This window comes from Neopelma chrysocephalum, unplaced genomic scaffold, assembly GCF_003984885.1.
Source record: "Neopelma chrysocephalum unplaced genomic scaffold, ASM398488v2 Primary Assembly neopelma1_85, whole genome shotgun sequence".
Classification (NCBI taxonomy): Eukaryota; Metazoa; Chordata; class Aves; order Passeriformes; family Pipridae; genus Neopelma; species Neopelma chrysocephalum.
The window spans coordinates 6,114,318-6,136,188 of record NW_020897747.1 but is presented as its reverse complement, the minus strand read 5'-3'; the positions used below and the strand labels follow the sequence as shown (position 1 = coordinate 6,136,188).

Here is a 21,871-nt window from a genome sequence, read left to right as displayed (position 1 = left end):
GTCACATTTTTATTTTATTTTCATTTTTTTTTCTTTTTTCTTTTTTTTTTTGAACTAATGTATGAGCAGATCTGAAATTAATTTACTAATAATTTCAGGATGACTTAAATACTTTTTAGTTTCCACACCAAAACACCATTAAGTAATAATTGCCTATTACACAGCATATGTGAGAGTACAAGTCGTCATTATCATTACGAACTGTGTTTTGTCTCTTCCTAGTACCTCCAAATTACAAAAATTTTGTCAAAAATGTATCTCAAAGAAGGCATCCAGATTCCTTTTATTAATATGTCAGTGTTATAAATTCTTAGTAAATTGTTATTCAGTAGGGTGTCTGGATGATTAAAACCTTCTGGGCTTCGGAAGGCATTTTCTCTGCAGGAATTTGTCAAATCCTGTTCAGTTCACTATTGGGAGCACTTAAAAGACAAATAATGTTACATAAAATCTGGCCACTGTAGATGCATTTCTGCCATTTTAATGAGTCTCTCTCCCTTTCAGACAACAAAATCATCACCTTCCAGAAGGTAAGGAAACAATTAAATGCCTATTACACCTATTCATTTAATAGCCACCTTTTCCTTAAGTATATTCCCTAAAATATACTGGTAGTTAGCATAGGTGGTACAATTTGGTTTATATCTTGATAAAGCTACACAACTTTTCAAGGCAAGACAGACAGAGATTCCTGCCATTTAAATACTATCAGATACTAAAGAAATTGGAAGAGATCTCCAGGACAGAAATAGCATCATTAAGCCAAAATAAGCCAACCACATTATCACCTACCTTACGTTTGTTTGTTGGGCAAACGTACAAGTAGCTCAAAATAGTCTTCAGACCAACTTTATCATTCAGTTTCTCGTATGTTGTCCCATAATCTGTTGACCTACAATTCAAAAGAGATTTTTATAAGTACAAACACTTAATCACAAAACCACAAGTCACTTGGCAGCTTTTCAATATAAGTCATGCTTTAAATAGCAGAATGGCTCTCTAGAGCTTTTTCAATGATTCATGTAGTATATAATGATACTTAATTATATACACATAGCATCATGTGAGTGTTTATAATTTGCATTTAAATTAGATTAGGAAAAATTAAACCAGCATCTTCCCAAAGCATTTTAAAATAAACATGTGCAATAAGAAATGCTAAATTTTGCATATAGAAGATTATAATGATTGTCAGAAATGCCAAATAGCAGACAGCAAGAGACTAAGGTTATCAATTCATCTTATACTCCAAGCTTAGATTAATTTTGTTAAGATGTCTTACTGTATTACAAAGTAGCTGCTCCAGCTGATTGTTCAGTGAAATTACAATTCTGTTTTCTGCAAAAATCATCAATGTCCTTTTGAAAGCTAACTACATGACCATTACAACTACAATCTATATGTTGTTTGTTTTGTTGTGGGAATTTTTTTCACACTGACTAGCAGAGAGTATGAACACGTGCTTTATTCTTCCTTTAAAAGCCACCATTTGGTAGAGAAAATAAAATATTTCTAGTATGAGGGTTTCCCATAAAGACGGTGACTACATGGCTTGAGGAGGAACAAAAGACATGAACAAGCAAGACTGTGCAGAGTTCCTGTAACATGTACTCTTAACATGTGACTGGAACCTGGAAGAATCATCAGCAGAGGTTTTGTTCGTTATGTAGCTCATGCTTGTCTGAATTCTGTCCCTGCATCCCAGGGATTTAGATAATCAGTCCAAACCAGTACCAGTTGGTACTCTGTACTGGTTTGGACTGTATCCATAAACTGCAGAAAAATGACGTGTATCTGGGCAGCAGAGACTTTTAAAAGCACAACATTCCTGTATCTCATCTGTAACATGTACAAATGGCTCCATATTGAATTTCACTTACAAGCAGTTACATCCTTTGTGCTAAGCACTCCAAAACCAGACATCCTAAAGTAAATTCTTGGCACCCATTATTTGCAGGTTCTTTTCTATCTGGCCAACAATGGCTAAATTTACAAAGGTATTTAAGACACTCAATGGGGTGTCTTTTGTGGGTTTTTGGGTTCTTTTGAATATGGAGGGTGTTAAGTTTCTGCATCAGGTTCCACACCTACATTCATACCACAGCTTCTGGGATTTCAGATTTTGCAATCACTACATGAATAAAACAAGAAAGCAGCAGCTTGGGGTTTTACCCATTAAAGATGAATTGCACTAAAATGCAGATTTGCATTGAGTCTTTCAATTCAGCAACTTTACAGAAGCCTTTGCACGTATCTGCCTGCTCATATAACAACTGACACATGATTTGTATCCATAGGTTTCTCCATTCCCCCCAATAAACACATGCACATGTGTGTGCATATATGACCTTTGGTGTTTGGAGCATTAACGTCAAATTCTCACCTGCTGATTGATCTTTCCCTTTATAAGGTCATCTCTCTCAGAGCAGATATAAACTAACTGAGCTATTTCCTCAGTGGACTGAGCAGTAGGATACTGTTATGATCATTACTGTTACCAAATATTTCAGAGACGCTCCAGCATTGAGGCGAAGGGATCCACAGCAGGATGCTGAACACAGCCTTGCCAAGGACTGCTGCTTCACTTTGCTGCCTTGTCCCACCTCACCACCCACTCTTCTCAGAAATTAGTATTTCTGTTACTGCCTGCCTAAAACCCAAAACCTACCCTTTCTGCGAAGTTTGAGCTGATAAAGACATGTAAAGACTGTAAGGACTAAATCTGACCTGCAGAGTTAGGAAAAATACATTAATGAAATAATACAGCTCTTTTTTATACCAGTGACAGTGAATTCAAAATGGGATCTTTCAAAAGGGGATGGGAGCAAAGAAAATCTGAGACATAAACCTTGCTTTGAAGTTGTTCAAGAAAAGCAGCCAGTACCCCTGCCAAAGCACAGGCAAACTGATGTCAACAGCAAATGGTAATCTTAGTCAGAATTGCCAGCCACTTCTTTCTTCAAATCTCTAGGCAATTATTTTGCATTCATAGCTTTATTTACAGGTAACACTATATACAGATGAAGCATGTGCTTCTGTCAACATCTATAAAAGAAACTGAAAGATTGGAAAGCTTAGAAAAACATCATTTTTTTGCAGAAGAACAAATTCACAAGCAATCAAAGGAGCTACTATTAGATCTTATTCTCATTATGAAGTTCCAAACTGACAAATAGCCAGTCCTTCTACCTTCCTAGTTACCAGTTGTTTCTCTTGCACCACTTTACAGTTACCCTTTATTTTAACAGGGAGGTAAATGTTACATATACAACAGCAGATAGGAACCCAGTAGTGCTTTAACACAAAGAAATGGTAATAGATACACACACAGAGCAGCGGAACAGAAAAAATTGTATCAAATGAAACACTGCATACATGTGAAGCCTCTGTCAGGATCCAACCCAGGACTATCACCAACCTGCATTTATCTTATTCCTATTATATGTATATGCATACAAGCAGGCATTGATTAGCAGCCTAGATAATGAGCTTTTTGTTTGTCTTATTAAATGGGTGTATAAAACAGCATGAGAATCCTAACCTATACAAACATATCAGCTGTTTGACAATCCAGGAAGCCAGTCTAACTGGAAAGGGCTGCAAAAGACATATGGACCTCAGCAGGGTGTAGCCACTAATGACAGCGTAGGATCAACAAATTCAATCCCAGTCATCTGAAGGGGAATGGATAGGTACCAAACAGCATCTCCCACATTTCCTGTGGAAGGCAATGCTTCTCTGAAGTTCTGCAGAGAGAACTCAGTTTTAGTCCATCTCTGTAATGTGAGTGGAACAAGCAAATGCTTGTATAAATCATGGGAAAGGACTAAACCCAGGACCTGTGGACACAAAAATTAAACTCTATCTTTGAACCATCTGCTGAATAGCCACAGTTACTGAAATAGATGTATGTAAATGGTGAACAGTAAGCCCTATTTTATTGTCTCTAGTGTAGACGTGTGCTGCAATGGTTTCCCAAACTCCGGGGGGGGGAGTATGTTCAGATCTGTGTTAAGAGATTGTGGATATTACTGAAATACAGATGACAGTAAAAGAATAATATTCAGAAAAAAAAGTATTTAGACTCAGTTCTGAACTTCACACCTGTCCCACCATATTAGTTGTAATTGCTTCCATTAAACCCCAAATTTTATCAGCAGCTGTTTAAAATCCAATTCCCTACTTTTTCAGTAAAGCAGAATGATTTCTGCAAACACTCAAGCAGATAAACATTTTCATTATTACTAGCTCATTTCACAGTATAAAAAAATATCACAATTCTGGGATTGAATCTCTGACTTTCCCAGTAATAAACTAAAACAAAACTAGAAACAGGTAGGGTAATTTATATTTTGCAAACTATTCGCAAGAAAGCTGACATTTAAATAACCTCATTATTATTCATTGACAGGGCTTTTCCCTCTCCTCCCGTCAGGGTAAATGACATTTCTATTACAGTATTATAATAAACTCCTACACATTTTAAATAAAGTCACTGAATTTCATTAGTCCACCTACTGTCATGAATATATCTCAATCCATTCCTACCAATATTTCACAATTATAATAGGCATTCTGAATCAACCAGTAACATGAACCCTATGCTTCTCAAGAAGCGCAGACTGCCATTCAGAGGACTGTCAGTTTGAATATACAGATTAAATAAATTCCCTAGCAAGTTGCTGTTTACTCTCCTTTGTTACAAATTTAAGGTTGCCTGTACTTATTTTACATAAGCTGCTGAAGACTTGAAGAATCAAACAACTGAGCGTGTGGTCAAGGTGGGGTTTTTTGCATCAAGATCTTTCTGGAACACTCCATGAGAAAAAAAGAAAAATATTACTTGCAGACCTTAAGCTGCCTCATGTCTCCTGTCTATTAGAGTACAGCTTTCTTTCCACGTTAACAGACTCAGTTTCTTGTTATAACACACATCATTCAGAAGCAATCACTTTAATTGGCGCCATTTACTTTTTTTTCTCTTTTTCCCCACCCATTACGCTTGGTTTTCACATATTAACTCGACTGCTTCCCTCACCTCCACTATGAGAACATTCTCTGTGTTTCATGTCCTTACCCTCTTTCCTCCACAGTTTAATTTGTTGTTCAAACCATGGTCCAAGTGGCAGCTGGCCCTGGGAGGCAGGACCAGAAACACCTGTAATGTGGTTAGGGAGCAGCAGAGCAGGGCAGCCTGTCATGACCAGGAGCAGTGTGAAAAGATGGGCTCCAGCCTGTTTCTCCTTCTGCACATGAATTCACCTCTGGCAGAAGTCAGGTATTTTAAGTAAGGAACAGCAATGACTATTAGTTATGCGGGAGGTTGGAAAAAATGATCTAAGTTTGCCACCTAGTTTGCCTCCAAAGGGAATGGCCAGTTGAGCACAAGATTTGCCAGTTGCTACTGTATTAATCTCTACGTGAACAGATTTTTGGAAAGAAGCCTTTCAGACTGCAGAAGGCAGAGCTGTGGAGCTGCAGTCTGCACTTACAAAAGGCTTTGAATTGAACAAGTTTTTAAATAAAGGAATAATTAAGACATTAAAAATGATCTTTCATGTCTGAATGTGAAAAATACTGGAGCTGGTAATTCTGGGGAGTATTTGTATTCTCATGTGCAATGTTTTATGCCTGTTTGTGAACTCTGCTGTAGAGCTGTTGACTTTTGCTTTTTTTTTTTTTCTGGGGATGCTTCTAGGTCGAGATGCTATTCCCTCATCACTTAAATTGAAACTCTTTACTTTGGTTTCATAGCCAGGTACTAAAGTTTCCCATTGATTTTTGCCATACCACCATGTTTCACAACAGCTAGTAATGTCAAAGTCTTCTTCAACAGCTAACCATTTATGTTCACATGTTCTTCCTATTAAGCCTTTCACTAGGCATTGACAGATATCACTTTTGGTCTGATGCCTGTTTTGATTTAACTCCTTCATGTGTAACCCTGCTATTTTTATCAGAAAGTAATAATGATCCTGATCTCAGTTTCTCTCTCAGAGTGAATTTTTTTTTTATTCCATTACTTATTTTCTTAGAAAGTTACTTTTGCTTTGCAAATTACCTTGCTTCACCTGAATACTTCTCAGCACTGTCTGTCTTTCTAACTCATTGTACAAATAATTCTCCAAGGCTTTGCCCATTTCCAATGGGATCTGTTTGCCTAGCTCATAGAGACTGACACATTTGGAAAAGTTTTAGAACTCCACATTGAAGAACAATTGCAACATGTAAACACAGCGAATCCTGTGTCCTTGGACAGAATTTCCAAGTAGCAGAGGCAGACCTTGCCCTCATTGGTTTCTCTCCCGAGGTCACACTCTGAATGGCTATCAGTCCCCCTCCCCAGCACACAGTTTTATGTTTGTTCTTTTGAAAACAGGACACGGGATTTTTATTTAAAACTCCTGTAGCCCACTGAGCAGCCCAGGCCTTTCAATACCGAGCTGATTCATGTCCCTGACACTGCCTCTGCCAAAGGCCTTTTTGCAGTTTGGGACCAACTCTACTGCATCTTTAAGCCTTCCTTGGACTCCTCTTCCTCACTTTATTAACGAATTTGGCTGATGTTTAACTATAGTTTATTTGCTTTAAGCAGGGATTAGGCTAAAATGAAGCTAGTTCAGAGAGGCTTTTTTTTTTGCCTTCATAAGAGTTTGGTTCAAGAGGGCAGTGTCAAGTGGTCTGACAGCAGTGACAAGCCAAACAGTTGGTTAGCATTTCTTTAAATGGCTGTAACAGCGCAGCATATGTCACAACATTAAAACACTTCAAATTTATCCAGGGAGGTTGAAATTAACTTTTATAGACATCTCAAGGGTACAGAAAAATAAAACAGTTCGAAACTTGAGGGACCCACATGTTTCACTCCCTTAGTGAACACGTTTATGATTCCTTTTTTTTATGAGGTCCTCAGCAGGCTGGCAAACAGTATTGTTCCCACCTTCTAGGTGGAGGAAGTGGAGGGAAAGACTAGATAACTAATCCTACATTTGAAGGAAGTCTGTGACAGAGCCAAATGTTCCCTCAGGCTCCACCATCTTCCCACTCCATCCTGACAGCTTAACTTTTCTAGAGTTTTGTGTGTGTGTAAATAAGGATTGGAAAGAGCCTTGATATCAGTGTCAACAGGATGAAATTAAATACAGTTTAAATAGGCATTGTAAAACAGACTTAAAACTCCATTTTTGAAAATATTTTACTTCCAGTTTGAGTTGTGACTGTGGATTTAACTAGAAATTGAGTTATGAATTTAAAGTTATGAATTTAATGAAATGTGTATTTTTTCCCTTATGGAAAGAATTTTCTCATCACAAAATAAATCTTCCCACCTGCAAAAGCCACCAAAAAGACTTGGAGTAGAGAGGGAGCAAAAAATTACAAAGAAACAATAGGAGACCATGAAATTGACATTGCTCTGCATAATCAGTTAAAGTAATTCAATTTTCTTCTTTTCCTTTTTAATCAACTTTTATTTGGAGTAATCTACATGAGCAGAAGTATACACACTCAAATTCCTTGTAATTTTCAGCTTAATACAGTTCAGCTGATTATTGTTATAAATAATTTAAAGATGTGACAAACAAGAGAAGCAACTCATATTTTATCATCCAATCACAAGTTTACATATTGCGTTGGGTAATTATTCAAAATATTACCCAAATACAAAACAAAGGAAATAGGGGAGTGGAAGGGCCATGAGATGTTATCTGTAGCTGGCACAGGTAAGTTGCTTGTTTCTCCTTCAAATAATGGTTGAAGAAAAATAAACTTGGCTAACTTGCCTTCTATGCTGTTTCAGTTGACATTTAGTAACTCAGGTTATCAACATACATAAGCAGAGAATACCTGTCCCTCTGTCTCTATCACATCCAAAATAAGGACCATCCATCCCTTTGCACATATTTAATAAAGGGCCTTCCAAAATTTGTAGCCACGCGACTAAACCTCTTACACAAGCTGTAGGCACAGGTCACCATTTCTTAGCCATCCACACTCCTATTATGATCTGGGGCTGCACTAAGCACATACACAGGTTTCAGTACAACCCAACCATTATGGCTTCAGCAAACCTCACATTTCACCCTACAACACATCTTCTGTACCTTTCAAAAGGTTGAGGAGAAGGAAAAACCTTTGTAATTTAGAAGGTTTTGGGAAAACAAGTAGGAGCTCAATCTGTCTGAAGCTTTGAATTTCTCTGTCAAGGTTAACTAGAATTTGGTCAATAGCTTCAGAAGTCATGGGAGGATGATGGTGGGAATATTCCAACAGGAGAGAAGACAGGTTGTATGGGATAAAAGGAAGTCATGCAACCAGGGTGAGGTAATTTCTTACACTTATCTCTGTCAGATGAAAGGCAAAGGGAATGGTCGATTATGATGAACATGCAAGTGTTCCCAGCTGAATAAGACAAAAGAGCAAATCCACTCATACCCTAATATATAACATTAGAAAGCAGCAAGACTTAAAACTGTTGAATGCAAAGACAAGGAAAAGAAGAATTCTTCTAACGATCAGGGTAGCACATGAGTGCCAACCATGGTCCTGATTTTTGGCTGGGACAGAGTTCATTTTTTCTTAGTAGCTGATAGTGTTCTGTTTTGGATTCAGTATGAGAATAGTGTTGATAACACACTGATGTTTTGGTTGTTGCTAAGTGGTGCTAACCCTGTGTTAAGGACTTTTTAGTGTCTCATGTTCTGTCAGTGAGAAAGTGTACTCCAGGACAGCTGGCCCAAACTAGCCAGAGGGATATTCCATACCACAGATTATCATGTCCAGTTTATATGAACTGGGGGAATTACCCAGAAAAGGGGCCAAACACAGTTCGGGGAAGGGCTTGGCATCTGTTGCAGATGGTGAGCAATTGTATTGTGCATTGCTTGCTTTTCTTGGGTTCTCTCTCTCTCTCTCCTTGAATTATTGTATTTTACTTTGTTTCAATTATTAAACTGTTCTTACATCAACCCATGAGTTTTACTTTTTTTCCTGATTTTCCTCCCCATCCCAACAGGGAGAGGAAAGAGCGAGTGGCTCTGTGGTGCTTAGCTGCCAGCTGGGGTTAAATCACAACACCAGGCTGGCAAGACTGAAAGTCAACATAAACTTCAAAGTCTCTCCAATTGCCCAAGCAGAGCATGAGGCTCTAAGTCCTGTAAGTGCTTTTGAGTCCTCTAAGTGCTTTTTTATCACCTGAAATCTTGGAAGAATTGTGCTGAATGGGCTTAAGCACTCTTGTCCTGAAATCAGTGATCCACCTGAACTGATCGACACTGTCCTTGATATGATGCAAAACTTGTCTCTCTGTGAACTGCTAAAGACTAGCTCATATCTATCGTGCTAAAGCACAGTATCCTTTGCAGAAACCAATCACACCTATATAAGCCATGGTGAAGAACCCAGGTTGCTCACTCAGCTGCTTCTTGGAGACACATAGTAAATTCACTAGAAAATAAAACCTAGGGAGGAGACAGTCTGTGGCATAGATGATAAATAGCAAAGAATCAAAAATAAAAGGAGGGAAAGCTAAAACACCAATGTTGATGTATCTGTTTCAGCTCTGGTGACTTGTATCCCTTTGCATAATTTCTCTTCAAATCCTCCCAGTTTACCAAACTATCCATGGGACAGCATAATTTGGACCAAACTTTCATGTGTGAAAATTCAGAAGCATTTTGTGCTTGCAAGATGTCATTAAAGGATTTTTTAAATACCAGTTTTTGACGCCACTGCCTTTTTTAGCGGAAGTAACATTCTGCTGTATCGTGGAGATGGGCTTTTTTACCTTCAGGCTTCAGAAACATTATTGCATGAAGGTTGGATACCCAAAGAAAAGAGCAACATCAAATATGTTAGCAGAAAAAAAGATCAAATTTGGATTAGATGGGAATGATGCACTTTTCCCCTCCTCTCTTTTACTACTACTCTAATTTTAGATGTCTGTCCCATCTTGTCTGACAAATAATCCCCCTTTTACTGCACAATGTAATGGCTTCTCATGTCAGCAGGCTAAGAACAGAGGATTCTGGCAGTTGATTAAATCCATATTCAGATTCCCCACTCCTCTGCCTGCTGATCAAAGATGAGATCCCAATCACACTCTCATGTAAATCTGAAGTATTTACTATGGAGATGCACCACCATAAACATGGAACTGGACAGCTTCAACGATCAATTTGCCCTGGCTTGCAAGCAGCTGTTTCCAGGAAATCAGAAGGATCTTCGCTGTCAGAATGCAAGACATGAAGATTTTTCTTTCAAGTGTACAGTTCCCAAATTTTTGTGTGAAAAAAAATGCACCGACATTTGACTGGACTCTGTTCTGAAAGCGTTTCCAAGGCACTGTTTTGCAGGAAGGGACTGTAAATGCAGGGCTTTGCCCCATTTCAGGGGCCATAGGTACATTCTGGAACCCCTCTCTGCTGTGCTAAAAGACTATTTGCAGGATTCGCTCTGGAAAAGGAGATGAGATGTCTGGGGCAGAGGACTGCATTAGTGGCAAAATAGCTGTGGACTTATCACTCATTTTGTCCAGCTAACAGATTCCCAGGAAGACTGGTGGTTGCCACTGAGGACAAAGTAAAGTGGCAGTTGAAGGAACTGAGTCTTTCATCTCCATTGCTTGAGCAGCAGGGAGGGTGATTCTCCAACACTTTGCCCCTCAAATCTCCCTTTCAGCTTCTTATCTCCGTATGGACTCAAAGGCTCATCTCCAGTCCCTCACTGATAGAAGCAGCAAAAGTCAAGAAGAGTTGTAGGGAGACTTGTGATCATAACTACTTTAGCCATTCTAATCCAATGCAAGGTGAAATCCAACAGTGAGAAACAAAGGAATAACCATCAAAACAAGACCTCCACTTGACCCTCTCAGTGAAAGACTCAAGAGGCTGGCACTACTGGTGCTCTGGCTGAAACAACAGTGAAATTTCTCCTGTTCTCTCTGCAAGTCATTTTGTGCTGCAGCATCTGGATGCTTGTGAGAAGAACCAGCGACTAACTCCAGTAGGACTATTAAATTTTTGGAGCTGATTAATGTACACTGAAAGCTGACAGGTTACTGATGCTTGTGCATCTGACAGTACGCACACTCCCAGCATTTTCTCTGTTCCTAAGTCCACAATACTGTTTTTCAATAATTTTCTGTTTGCCATCACAACATTCTTTTTAGTGAAAGACTTTGAAGAAAGGGGGGAAAGTTTACTAGTAACAGGATTTTTCCTTGCTACTTTAGGGAAATTTTGGGGAATCAGTGGACTACAAGTGGAAAAGCACCAGTCCGGAAGATCTCCTTGTCCACCTGACTTGTTTGTCAAAACAAACAAGCAGGCTAAGATGCAAATTTCTGCCCTTCCTTCATCAGGTTGGTGAATACTTTGTACCACTGTAACTCAGAACGCAGCCATTCCCACAGGCCCAGCCTCACTCAAGGCTCATGGTCATCAGTAAAATAAATCTCAGCCTAGCTGTGATGGATATTAAAATTGTTCTTCCATACATTTAAATTAATAGCTACCTTTTAAATTGGAGAATTGGGGATGACTAATGATTCTTCTTGACATATGTTTACAGAGGCATATTGACATCACCACACCCTTAATGCCAAATTCTTGCTCATAAATGTGATTCCTCAAGTGTTGATGCTTCCCATTTTCACCCCAGTCTGGTGTAAATCACACAAATAGCTAGGACTGTAGCCCAGTAATCATCACACTATTAACTTTCTAATTGATGGTAATGGCCAGAATAAATTTCAGGCACCCCAAGGGGTGGTTAATGGATTTTGTAGCTTGAGGGCAGAGCAACAGGAAGCTTTTCCATTAATCAGCAAGATGAGACAACCGTACATGCCCTACACTCCCCTCCCCATCACAGCACTGAGGTCATTGCAGCTTTATTTAAAAAAACCCCAAAAACTCTCACAGCAGGCTGAGCTCAGGTAGAGGGTTTGATACACTTGCTCAGCAGAGCTACCTTAGCATCCATAGTCACATTATAGACCCAGAAAGCTGCTTTAGCCTATCTCCAGTTAAGAGTAAGGAGCAATTTTATTGTGTCATAAACATGTTGCAGGTCCTCTGCAGGGTATGTACTAACTGCCAGAGAAAAGATTTTCTAGCTGGCACCATCCAAGAATTTGCAACACAATATGCAACCTTCATTCTACCCTGCCAGTGCAAATCTACAGCTAAAAAGCTTAAAAGATCCAGACAGCCCAAGACATTATTTTCAAAATCACTGTCCAAGCCCCTTAGTTGTTATAATGGAGTAACTCCCAAGGACCACTAGTATTTTAAAACCAGATAAAAATGTGCCTCATGCATCAATTCACACTAAAGTTAGTGGGAAGATGAAATTCTCATACCTTAGGCATTACTAACAAATTTTTTCCCTTGTTTTAAAATATCATTATTCCCAAAATCTGGATGAAATAAGAATACAGCGGGGAAAAAGATTAAATTAAAAAAATAATAATTCAGAGTATTTCATTTCACTTGTACCAGTGGTACCATTATCCATTCAACTGAATATTTTATAACATAGTCTGGCTGTCACCCCACAGGAAAAAAGCTCCAATGAAACAAGGAGAAAAATCAAAATGAAACACACTTTAGGTTTCAAATAATTCCAACATTTTCTGTCAAGATTTCTTTTTTAAAATATTGCAGGAGATTTATCTGAATAATGCCGCATTTCCCAGCAGAAAATTGTTCCACTGAAAAGGTTTTCAATTCATTCTGTGAGTCCAAGCAGAGAGCAGGCTAAGCTGTTAGCTCAACTGTTACCCTAATCTAGCTGTCAGCTCCACTGTTACCCCGCCATAGTAGCTAAGAAAGACTTTGTTGTTGCTGGGTGTAAAAGATGTGCTACTGGATTACCGCACCCAAGAACCAGCAATTAATGCTTTAAAGCAGGCAAATACAAGCGTTGCTTTTTTTCTTTTTAAAGCCATTTGACTGATGCAGCTCCACCATTTGTGCCAGTTTCAAACAATGTACATCACCCAAAGCCACGCAGCTTTATTTTTTTCTCTTGGTTGATAGAAGCATATTTATCACTATGTATCTCAAGGATCAGTAGGGTTATAAAACTTACTATTTATAGCTACTCTTGGGGTATCGAGCAAGTGACAGTAATTTGTTCCTCTGACATCTAACCTTAGGTCAACTCCAGTAGCAGAAGATGGATTTTTACAGGAAATGAAAGTACACAGCAGAAGATTAATACCGTTTCCCAGGCCTGCGGAGGATGCACGCTCCCAATCACTCTGCAGAAAAAATGGTCAGGAGCATGTGCTGTGTGTTAAGAATAGAGCAGGCTGTGGTCAAGGTGAGGTGTTCAAGCAGTCTATTAGCAAACTGATACACTGGCATTTGTGCATAGAGGAATTGCAGGCTGATAGTCTAGAAATGAGCTCAGCTCCTCTGGTTCTTTGATGCTGAAAGTCATCTTTATGTCAGCACCAGCTACAGATAAAAAGGATTTGCTTTTATGTTAGTAGTAAATGATAAAAGTAAGTTAAAGCTTGGCTGTAAATTCTATATCAGAAACATCTTGCACAAGATCAAGTTACTATTTTGCCCTGCATTGCAGCAACATCTTGTATTAATTACATTTTCTGTTTGTGAGGAAATAAAGACTGCAGATTGAAACACCTTGAAAAGATTCCTTGATACTAAAATCCTTACTAATGGGCTATATTAATTCACTAATCAAAACTTATATTCAAGTCCCCCCCCAAAAAAAATTGACCAGAAGACTTGTTTTTCCCACAAGCCACCTGTTCTTAATTTATTTGGAATTAAATTTTTAAGGAAGGTCTTTCCAAAGATGTGGGTGTATAAAGACATTAATTATACAATCTTGTCATTAAAATAATGCTACCAACAGGAACTCAGCCAAGTAACTGAGAATTCTTTTTACCTTCATACAACAGACCTGTCATCCTCAGCCACCACCAATACCCTTAAAAAAAGGTGTCTAACACACTGAAAAAGAAAATTTCAGCTTAGCTGACCAAATCTCACACTTGAGCACAAAAGCCAGATAAATCTCCAAATTGATGCATGCTGCCATATCCTACCTCCAGAGTCCATCACTTCCAGGCACACTACTGCTCTATGCTAGCATAGTCATGCAACTCCCTTCTGGACAGCTGGCAGATGGTGATACATACTGTGTGTATCCACTCACATTCCTACACTAGGAAGTGGAGGTGGCATTAGTGGATAAGAAAAATATCAGTCTGATGTTGGCCATACAAGATCATTGTGTTTACTTCCAGTCTGTGGGCAATGCAGCCTACTTAGCTCCAAACCCAAAGAAGAGCTTATCTGGTTATATCTATGAAGTATTATTTAGTGCCACGTGGAAGCACTCAATGTCCCAAAACAGGTGAAAAAAGCCATGCTAATTTCACCTGTGTGAAAGCCAGTTCTGGTAGAGCAAGAGTTATTAATTACAAAAGGTTCAAATTTGCATTTGGAATGACAAAGGTCACACTGTTACATAAAGATAATATCCTCAAGAAGGACCTTCATAAGTCCCTGGACATTTGTCTAGAGATGCTTGCCAAGTCCTGTCCTTTTGTGTGATGGAAAGTCCCTGATAAATGACTGTAAGTGGAAGGTCTTCAGTTTCGTTTTGATTTATTAGCACCCAATTAGAACAGACACTTTAAGTAACAGTGGTTACCACAGCCAAACATTGGAGCTGTCATGCTGGATGGTGGGGGAGGGAAGGAGGCAAGAACAGGTGCAAGATTTTAAATGCGCAGTTCAGCTGGGGAGCAGACATTCATGTATCACAGGTATGCCCCAAACCCCACTTTCAGCACTGTCTACACACATATGCCTCCACCATCTATCAGGCTGCCAGAAATCTGATAATTTGTTGATTAAAGGTCCAGTAACAGGTGAAATAAGACCAGACAACTGTGAACAACTCTAAGTCTACACAGATCAAGGCCCTGCCACAAATGCACTGAATTCCCCTTTTCAGTAGATAAGAATTGGAGCACTGTAAATACACAAAAAAATAGTTAGTGATTTTTCATTTCTTCAGAATAAAGTTCCCTGTTCAGTCCATCTGATTTTCAGGTGAATAAGGCACCTTAACCTTCACATCATGTATGGGGGTTTTTTCTGTCTCCATCTTCTTCCCCCTGTTTTAAAATTTATGGTTACCATTTAAGCTGATTTCAATTTCCATTAATAATATGTGCAACTGATGTACATTTAAGTGATTTTAATCATGTTGTAGTGACAGGTTTAGCTTAAAGCAGGGCTTCAGTTAGAACTATCAAGTAAATTTCTCTTGAAAAGGTCAGTTTAACATTTAGCAGGAGGACCCATTCCAGACAAATTAGAATTTGCTCCACTTGCTTCAAGTGCAAACACTTTTCAAGCTGGCTTTGAGAGAGGCATGTCAATCAAAAGAAAGAAGTGTTGGGTGCCCAAGGGAGAAGGTTCACTGATGCCTCCCCACACCACGATCCCAAAGGCTGCTCAGACAGGGGCAAAACTGAAATGTTCCTGCCCCACTCTTCCAGGACTGGGGCTGGACTGAAGCCAGATCACCCCACAGATGGTAGGGATGGCAGAACTCAGGGAATTTAGGAAAGCCCCTGACAAGTCAGACTTCTCATTTCTATTTGCTGTAGCAAGAGGAATGCAGTGGAACAACCTTGCGTGCTACAGAGAGGGGTTATTGTGCGTGCATCCCAGGAGGATTCATTACTGCTCCTGTGCCTGTCAAAGGCATTCTGGCTTTCCAGGACAGCAACACAATAAGCAGAGGGGCAATAACTGCAATGCTGTGTCAGTGGCACTCTCAGCAGTAGCCCAATTCCATGTACTCTACAGCTGGTGACAGTTGGCATCATCACAAATAAAACACAAGAAATAATCTGCAGCATTTGAATTCTTGAACCAGTATTCCTAGAGAACACAGTGACACGAGATCTTGTGGTCCTTCCACACTGCTGATGTGACTTTCACTGTTAAGAGCCAAGGAGATTAAGACCTCCTGTTACTGTGCCACCCATATAAAGAAGGAACATGTCTCAGTAGATCACTGAAAATGAAGTTTTCCCTAAGGATATCCTCCATCAGATGACAGTTTCTGGACAAAATCAAAACATCCTCCAGGGACCTATCCAACCTTCCTAGCCAGCTGGCTGAATGACATCATCCATTTAGTGACAGGTTTCACAGTCTTTTTCACTATCATGTTTTACTACAGTTTCAGAAACACAAAATTCCATATAAAACAGAAATTCTATTTTTCCAGACAGCTAAGTGAGTTCATCATGGCATAAATCTTCCCTGACAACTCCCAAGTTCTCCATGAGTCCTGGAGAGGTCTCAAGGAGTATTTTTGACATCTGTGCTGTCACACTGCCTGAAACAATAATTATTAGTTCACAGGTTTATGCTTCTGCCTAGAAGGAGTGGCTGGGAAAAAAAACAATACAAAAAACCCCAACCAACCAAACAAAACCCCCCAACAAAACAAAAGCAAAACCACACACACACACTGAAAGTTTGGGGATAAAACTGAAACGTAATTCAGTCATCTGCAGGGTCACTTGGAAATGCTTCAGGCACGTGTTTTCACTTTAGAAAATGCCAACCTTCCAAAGCAGAACTTCTCAGAAAAGATACTGAATGGAATTTCCTGGCAGAAGGAACATCAGAAGGAACAGATTATTTAGTTCTGGGAAGATATCCACCTGAGATGTGAAAGTCCAGACTTTGGTAGAAAGAGAGGACCGCACATAGAAAAACAGTCAGCTAAAGTATTGATTCATTTGTAGCTATCAAAGCATTAAAACAACAGTTGAGGCATGAGTTTCAAGCAAATCTTCCTCTACAGCAAGGCAAATACTGGAATGCAGTCATTCTCAAATGATAAAAAACTTCAATTTAGGAGCCTCCTTTATCTGAAGAGAGCTCTCTCACCCACTGTACTACTAATTATTGTGGATGATGTTCTCCTTCAGCCCTTTGAACTCTGCTTGTGTGCAGGGCAGAGAGATATTTAATAATGCAACTACACTCATGATTATGGAGGAGAATAATAGATTCACTGGCAATTTGACTAATCAAGCTGACAAAGTGATTGGGTTCAACAAAAAGGGAAGGACTCTCCCAGCAGCAGTTCACTAAAATAAAAATGAAATTCTGCACATTTCCAGTGTAACAAAAAGGATTTACTGGTCAATAAAAGGTAAGGAAAGAGAATAGCCTGGATACAGCAATATACAGATAATAAAATTCAAGTATAGGGTGCAGCTAAGACTGGATTGGCTCTTCTAGTTTCATTTCAGAGGATCAACAAAGAAAATCTGCAAAGAAGAGAATCTGCAAAGAAAGCCCTAGTACCTATAGAACCATTTAGGTCAGGTGATTGTAAACAGCAGTTGAAGACAACAGGTTTTCTTGTAGCAATGGAGACAACTGTGGCTCTGAGGGAGGACCATGACAAACTTCAGAAAGTAAGCTAGGTTTTGTATGAGAAATGTGTGTTTTCAAGAAAAAAGCAAAGCTACTTTGGAAATGGAAAGCTGACTCATCCACACAGAGCACAGCAGTGGTCCCATGAAGTTATCAACACTGTGTGAGGTTACTGAGAGTGAAAAAACTCAGTCTGGGTGGCAGTGTGAGAATAAATTAAAATAAGTGTCTTTCTGTAGAAATGTTTTATTTATGAGAGTGAAACAGAATTGTTGGAGGGAATAAAATAAAACTCCTGTGATTTTATTTATCCTTTTACTTCATGTTAAGACTTAATGGGAAAAATCCTAAGGTTACTAATGGTTAAAAAAAAACCTACGTGTTTTATTGGATTTCTGAGATGCTAATAGTTTTTATAAAGGACATTTCAACATGTTGTATAAGAGATGTGGTAGATGTGGGGCTGGTCTGTAATAGTTTGTTCTGGTTTGATTTATGGGGTGTTTGCTGTAAGAACAGACTAGTGGTATTTAAGAGAGAGACAGCTCCTGAAGAGAATGGAGGAAATGAGATGAGAAGAGATGGCCCAGGAAGAGCTATCTCTTAAATGGCCCTTAAGGATCATTAGGGTACATTGACAGAAGCAGGTAGAGGAAGGGCTTTGACCTGAGGGTGAAGGAGCAACTGTGTCTGCAAAACTGTGTTACAATCCAAACTAGTTCAAACCTGTGGCAATGGATGTATGGAAAAAGTCCTGCCAAAGATGGACTGGTGAATCAGAAGGTTTTAATGTTGTTTAAACTCATGTTAAGAGGGCTCTTTGCAGAGTCACTGCTTTTCCCATACCTTCTGTGTAACCCCCTAACTCTCAGGTAGAAGTGTCCTGGGAAGATGTCCCAAGGTGCTCCCATTGGTCCTTTGTTAATCCTTTCCTTATTTGGCTGTAAACTCCTTACCTGGTTGTAACACCCCCTCACCTGTGATTGGTCCCCAAGGGCTATATAAGCCCCCTCCCACAATAAACTCTCTCTTTCGTCCTCTCTCCCCTGGTGGTCCGGTGAGTGCTCCATTGGGGGGTCTCAGGGCCACGTGGTGGGGGGCAGGGTGGAAGGGCATACTCCTTCCAGGTAATGGACTGAAACGAGGCCTGAAGGATCTCCCCCATCCCAACTCATCTACCGTTAAACAAACCACCCAGAAAATCCCTCAGTAAGGCATCCAGGTGGGACAAACAATCCCAAACCCTGTAAATGATAGCCAACAAAGAAGGGAATAGTGTTCCAAGGCTGGCTTTATGGTTTGGTCACTGATGCAGGAGAGTAGAAGAGCGAACCTGAGGGTGAAAGAAATTACACACTCCAAAATTCCTTGTGGCAACACTAGATTACTACACCAAAAAAAAAAAAATTCCCTAAACTCTTTTGCCTTGGCATATGCCAGATACACTTTCATCACCTTGAGATTTACAGTATACTTTCTAAACCTCTCCATTTAACTGTTTAAGCAAAAAGCCCCTCATTTTCAGGAAGCTTAGCTTTGTATTCACCAATGGTTTACAGACACCAAAAGAAAAGAGCATATGTTACCAAATTTCTTCAGTCATGTTAATAAGCATGGAGGAGTACAAACTGTATGTAGACTCAGGAATATAACCAAATTCTGCAGGACAGATGTAGCCATCAATGCTGGGGGTTCTTACCGGCCAGGAAGTGGAAATAAGGCTAGTCTTGAGACTGTGAAACTCTTATATTCCCATTTTCACATTCCAAATATTTACAGTCCTTCTCTTTGGGAAATTGCTGTGGACTATTCCAAGTTCTGCTTTATTGAGTTTCGATTCACAAAGAAGGAGATATTTAACTAAAAGAGATATTTAAGTAAAGTCACCATTCCCAAATATGATGTTGCTCAACTATCCAAAAAGAAATGGACAGCAAAGGCAAAATGCCTCTTGTCACATTGTTGTGTTTGAGCATGAAGCTCATTGACCTTAAATGTATCTTCTGAGGGCTGTGGAAAGGTGAGCAGGTAAAGGAATCATTCTGTAGGGAAATGGAGAGGGACAAATGGACAACTTTAGTGATTGCACTGTCACCCCTGAAATATGAGGACTTTTTTTGCCTCCACAAATGAATACTGTTGAGCAAGATCAGAGGCTGATCTGTCATCAACCACCGGACCTTTGCGTAATGATTAACTCCCAGCTCATCTAAATAAAACCTTGAAATGAAACATCTCCTTTGAGAATTCAGAGAGGGAGAAACAGCTCAGCTAATTAGACATAGTTGTCATAGCAGCTAATCAGCACACCTACCTCCATCCCAGTGATTGGTACCAGCTGGGGAATTATTTCAAAATTAACCAGGGAATTAAGAAACCACACCTTTGGGACCTGATGGAATAGGATCTTTGGCTGACAGAGCAAAAAAGATGCAGGAAACAAAGTAGCTGCTAAGAGTAAAGCTTGCTTTAGAAAATTAGGAGTGAAGACAGGCAAGACACACAAGAAGTGATTCTTGTGGCAATTGACAGATCATCTGATTTGCAGTACTGGGGACAACTGAGTAGTAGTCTACTTTAGGGGAAGCACTAGTAAGAAAACATAATCAATTAATTCCAGAAAATCAGCCTAGAGTACAGCAAATGACAGTGCTGGAACACGAACAATATGTAAATCACATTTACCTCCTGCCTGGGGACAGGGAGTAGATCTCTGTTCTCTACCTCCAGACAAATTCAGTCCTAGTCTGTTATTTCAATTAATGGAACAGGCTTTTTATGCAGAATGAAGACATTATTACTTGTCTACTCTATGACTCTGACAGAAAAGCAACACTAACAGTGCATCTTCCTTACTGTACCACCAGACATTAACTCAGCTGACAGTGCTGACAAGTCCTGTCTGATTTAGAGACTGGTAAGTTCAGCAACTTGCGTGTAACTGCCTCAGTTTTGCAGGACTCTGTCAGTAGAAGAGTTACGCTGCCAGCCCTGTTCCTTCAAAGAATCTAGGCCTCTTGGCTCTGCAAACCAGGAGCAGCAAGCTTGGGCCTTAGAACAGGACTACTGCCAGTTCATAATCTGAGCAGATGAGATTCATCTTCCACAGGTCTCTGCCACAGCTGTACACAGCTACAGCCACACACTGGGCACAGCTGGTGACTTAAAAAGCAGTACAACCACCTGCACCCACTATACAGAACCACAGAGCAAGAGAGAGGGCACGGCACCCTGCTGCAGAGAAGCAGGAGCCAGGCTTGGTCAGGAAAGTGTAACAGCTACCATGGGATGCCTGACAATTTTTTTCCTTTTTGTCTCAGGGAGGGCACAGTGATCCAAATAACACATAGCAAGGACAACAGCCTCAGCTGGCCATTGATCAAACTTACCCACCCACACCCATTTGATCTCTGACATAGCACAGCAGCTGCCAATCAGATATTAAAAAAAAAAAGTCCTTTAGCCTCAGTCGGATTCTTTCTTAGAATTTACCTCTGCCTTAGCATCTCCAATCCCTTGGACAATAAGCCTATTCATACTACTGAGGCAACTGACTTTTATTCTCCACAGAGCCCTCTAGGTTCATTAATCTCTCTTATTAACTTTAGCCCCTATTCACACATTTCAAATCTCTCCTAGGAATCAGATGCCAACAGCATGAACTTACTCCTCCAGGAATTAGGGCAGCAACCTGTGAGTCACTGCCTGATGTGCCAGCAACACTTCCTTCCCCACTGCGCTGGGGTCACCTGTTTGCTGTATCCAGCCAAATCACTCTGATGATCCAGATACTCTGGAACAGCTGTAGTGCAAGGACTGCATTCATAGGAGTTATGTTACTGGTAGTTGCCCAAACAAACAGAAAGGAGCATACCATTTTAAAAATACCAATTCAAAAGAACTTTGTGTTCTTATCGATGGTAGAGAAAAGACAAAAAACAAATCAGAACACAAAAGTTCTGTCTTTTTGGAAAGGTAGAACTGGAAATGAGCCTGACCCAAACCTTACTAAAATCTGAAAGCTTTTCCAAAGACTTAATGACAGGCAAATCTGTGTAATCATCCTATATAATTACGTAAAAGCCTGTGAGAGGCTTAGTGATTGAGAAGACAAATGTTTATGACATCTGCATTCAGTAAAGTTGTGGACTCTTGTGTGATGTTTCATAAGAAAATATAAATGTATTATTTAGCTTTCAGAGCAAGACTTAAAACTTCTTGAAACTAACAAAGAAAATGTCAGAATCAGGGAGGCCAGAGAAGCAGCATTTCAGAAAGGAAAGGAAGGGACAGACCTACGTGGGAGGACAGGATGACAATGCCCAGTGGAATACTGTGAAAGCATGTACATGATGACTACCAAGGGTAGGCCAAATACACATGTAAATTAAGGCTCTAAGGCATCTGAGATGTTGCTG

At 39.7% G+C, this 21,871-nt stretch overlaps 1 protein-coding gene across 5 annotated transcripts in view; it reads right to left on the bottom strand.

Moving 5' to 3' along the window:
- The window catches only part of SORCS1 (sortilin related VPS10 domain containing receptor 1), a 271,364-nt gene that overhangs the window by 148,147 nt on the left and 101,346 nt on the right, over nucleotides 1–21,871 (bottom strand). For 4 of the 5 annotated variants that reach the window (XM_027692166.1, XM_027692172.1, XM_027692170.1 and 1 more), the window contains one exon: nucleotides 793–892. In XM_027692166.1, the coding sequence (XP_027547967.1) occupies nucleotides 793–892 (100 nt within the window). Of the gene's footprint in view, nucleotides 1–792; nucleotides 893–2,668; nucleotides 2,728–21,871 lie in introns of all 5 variants that reach the window. The other variant, XM_027692169.1, reaches the window with a different exon arrangement.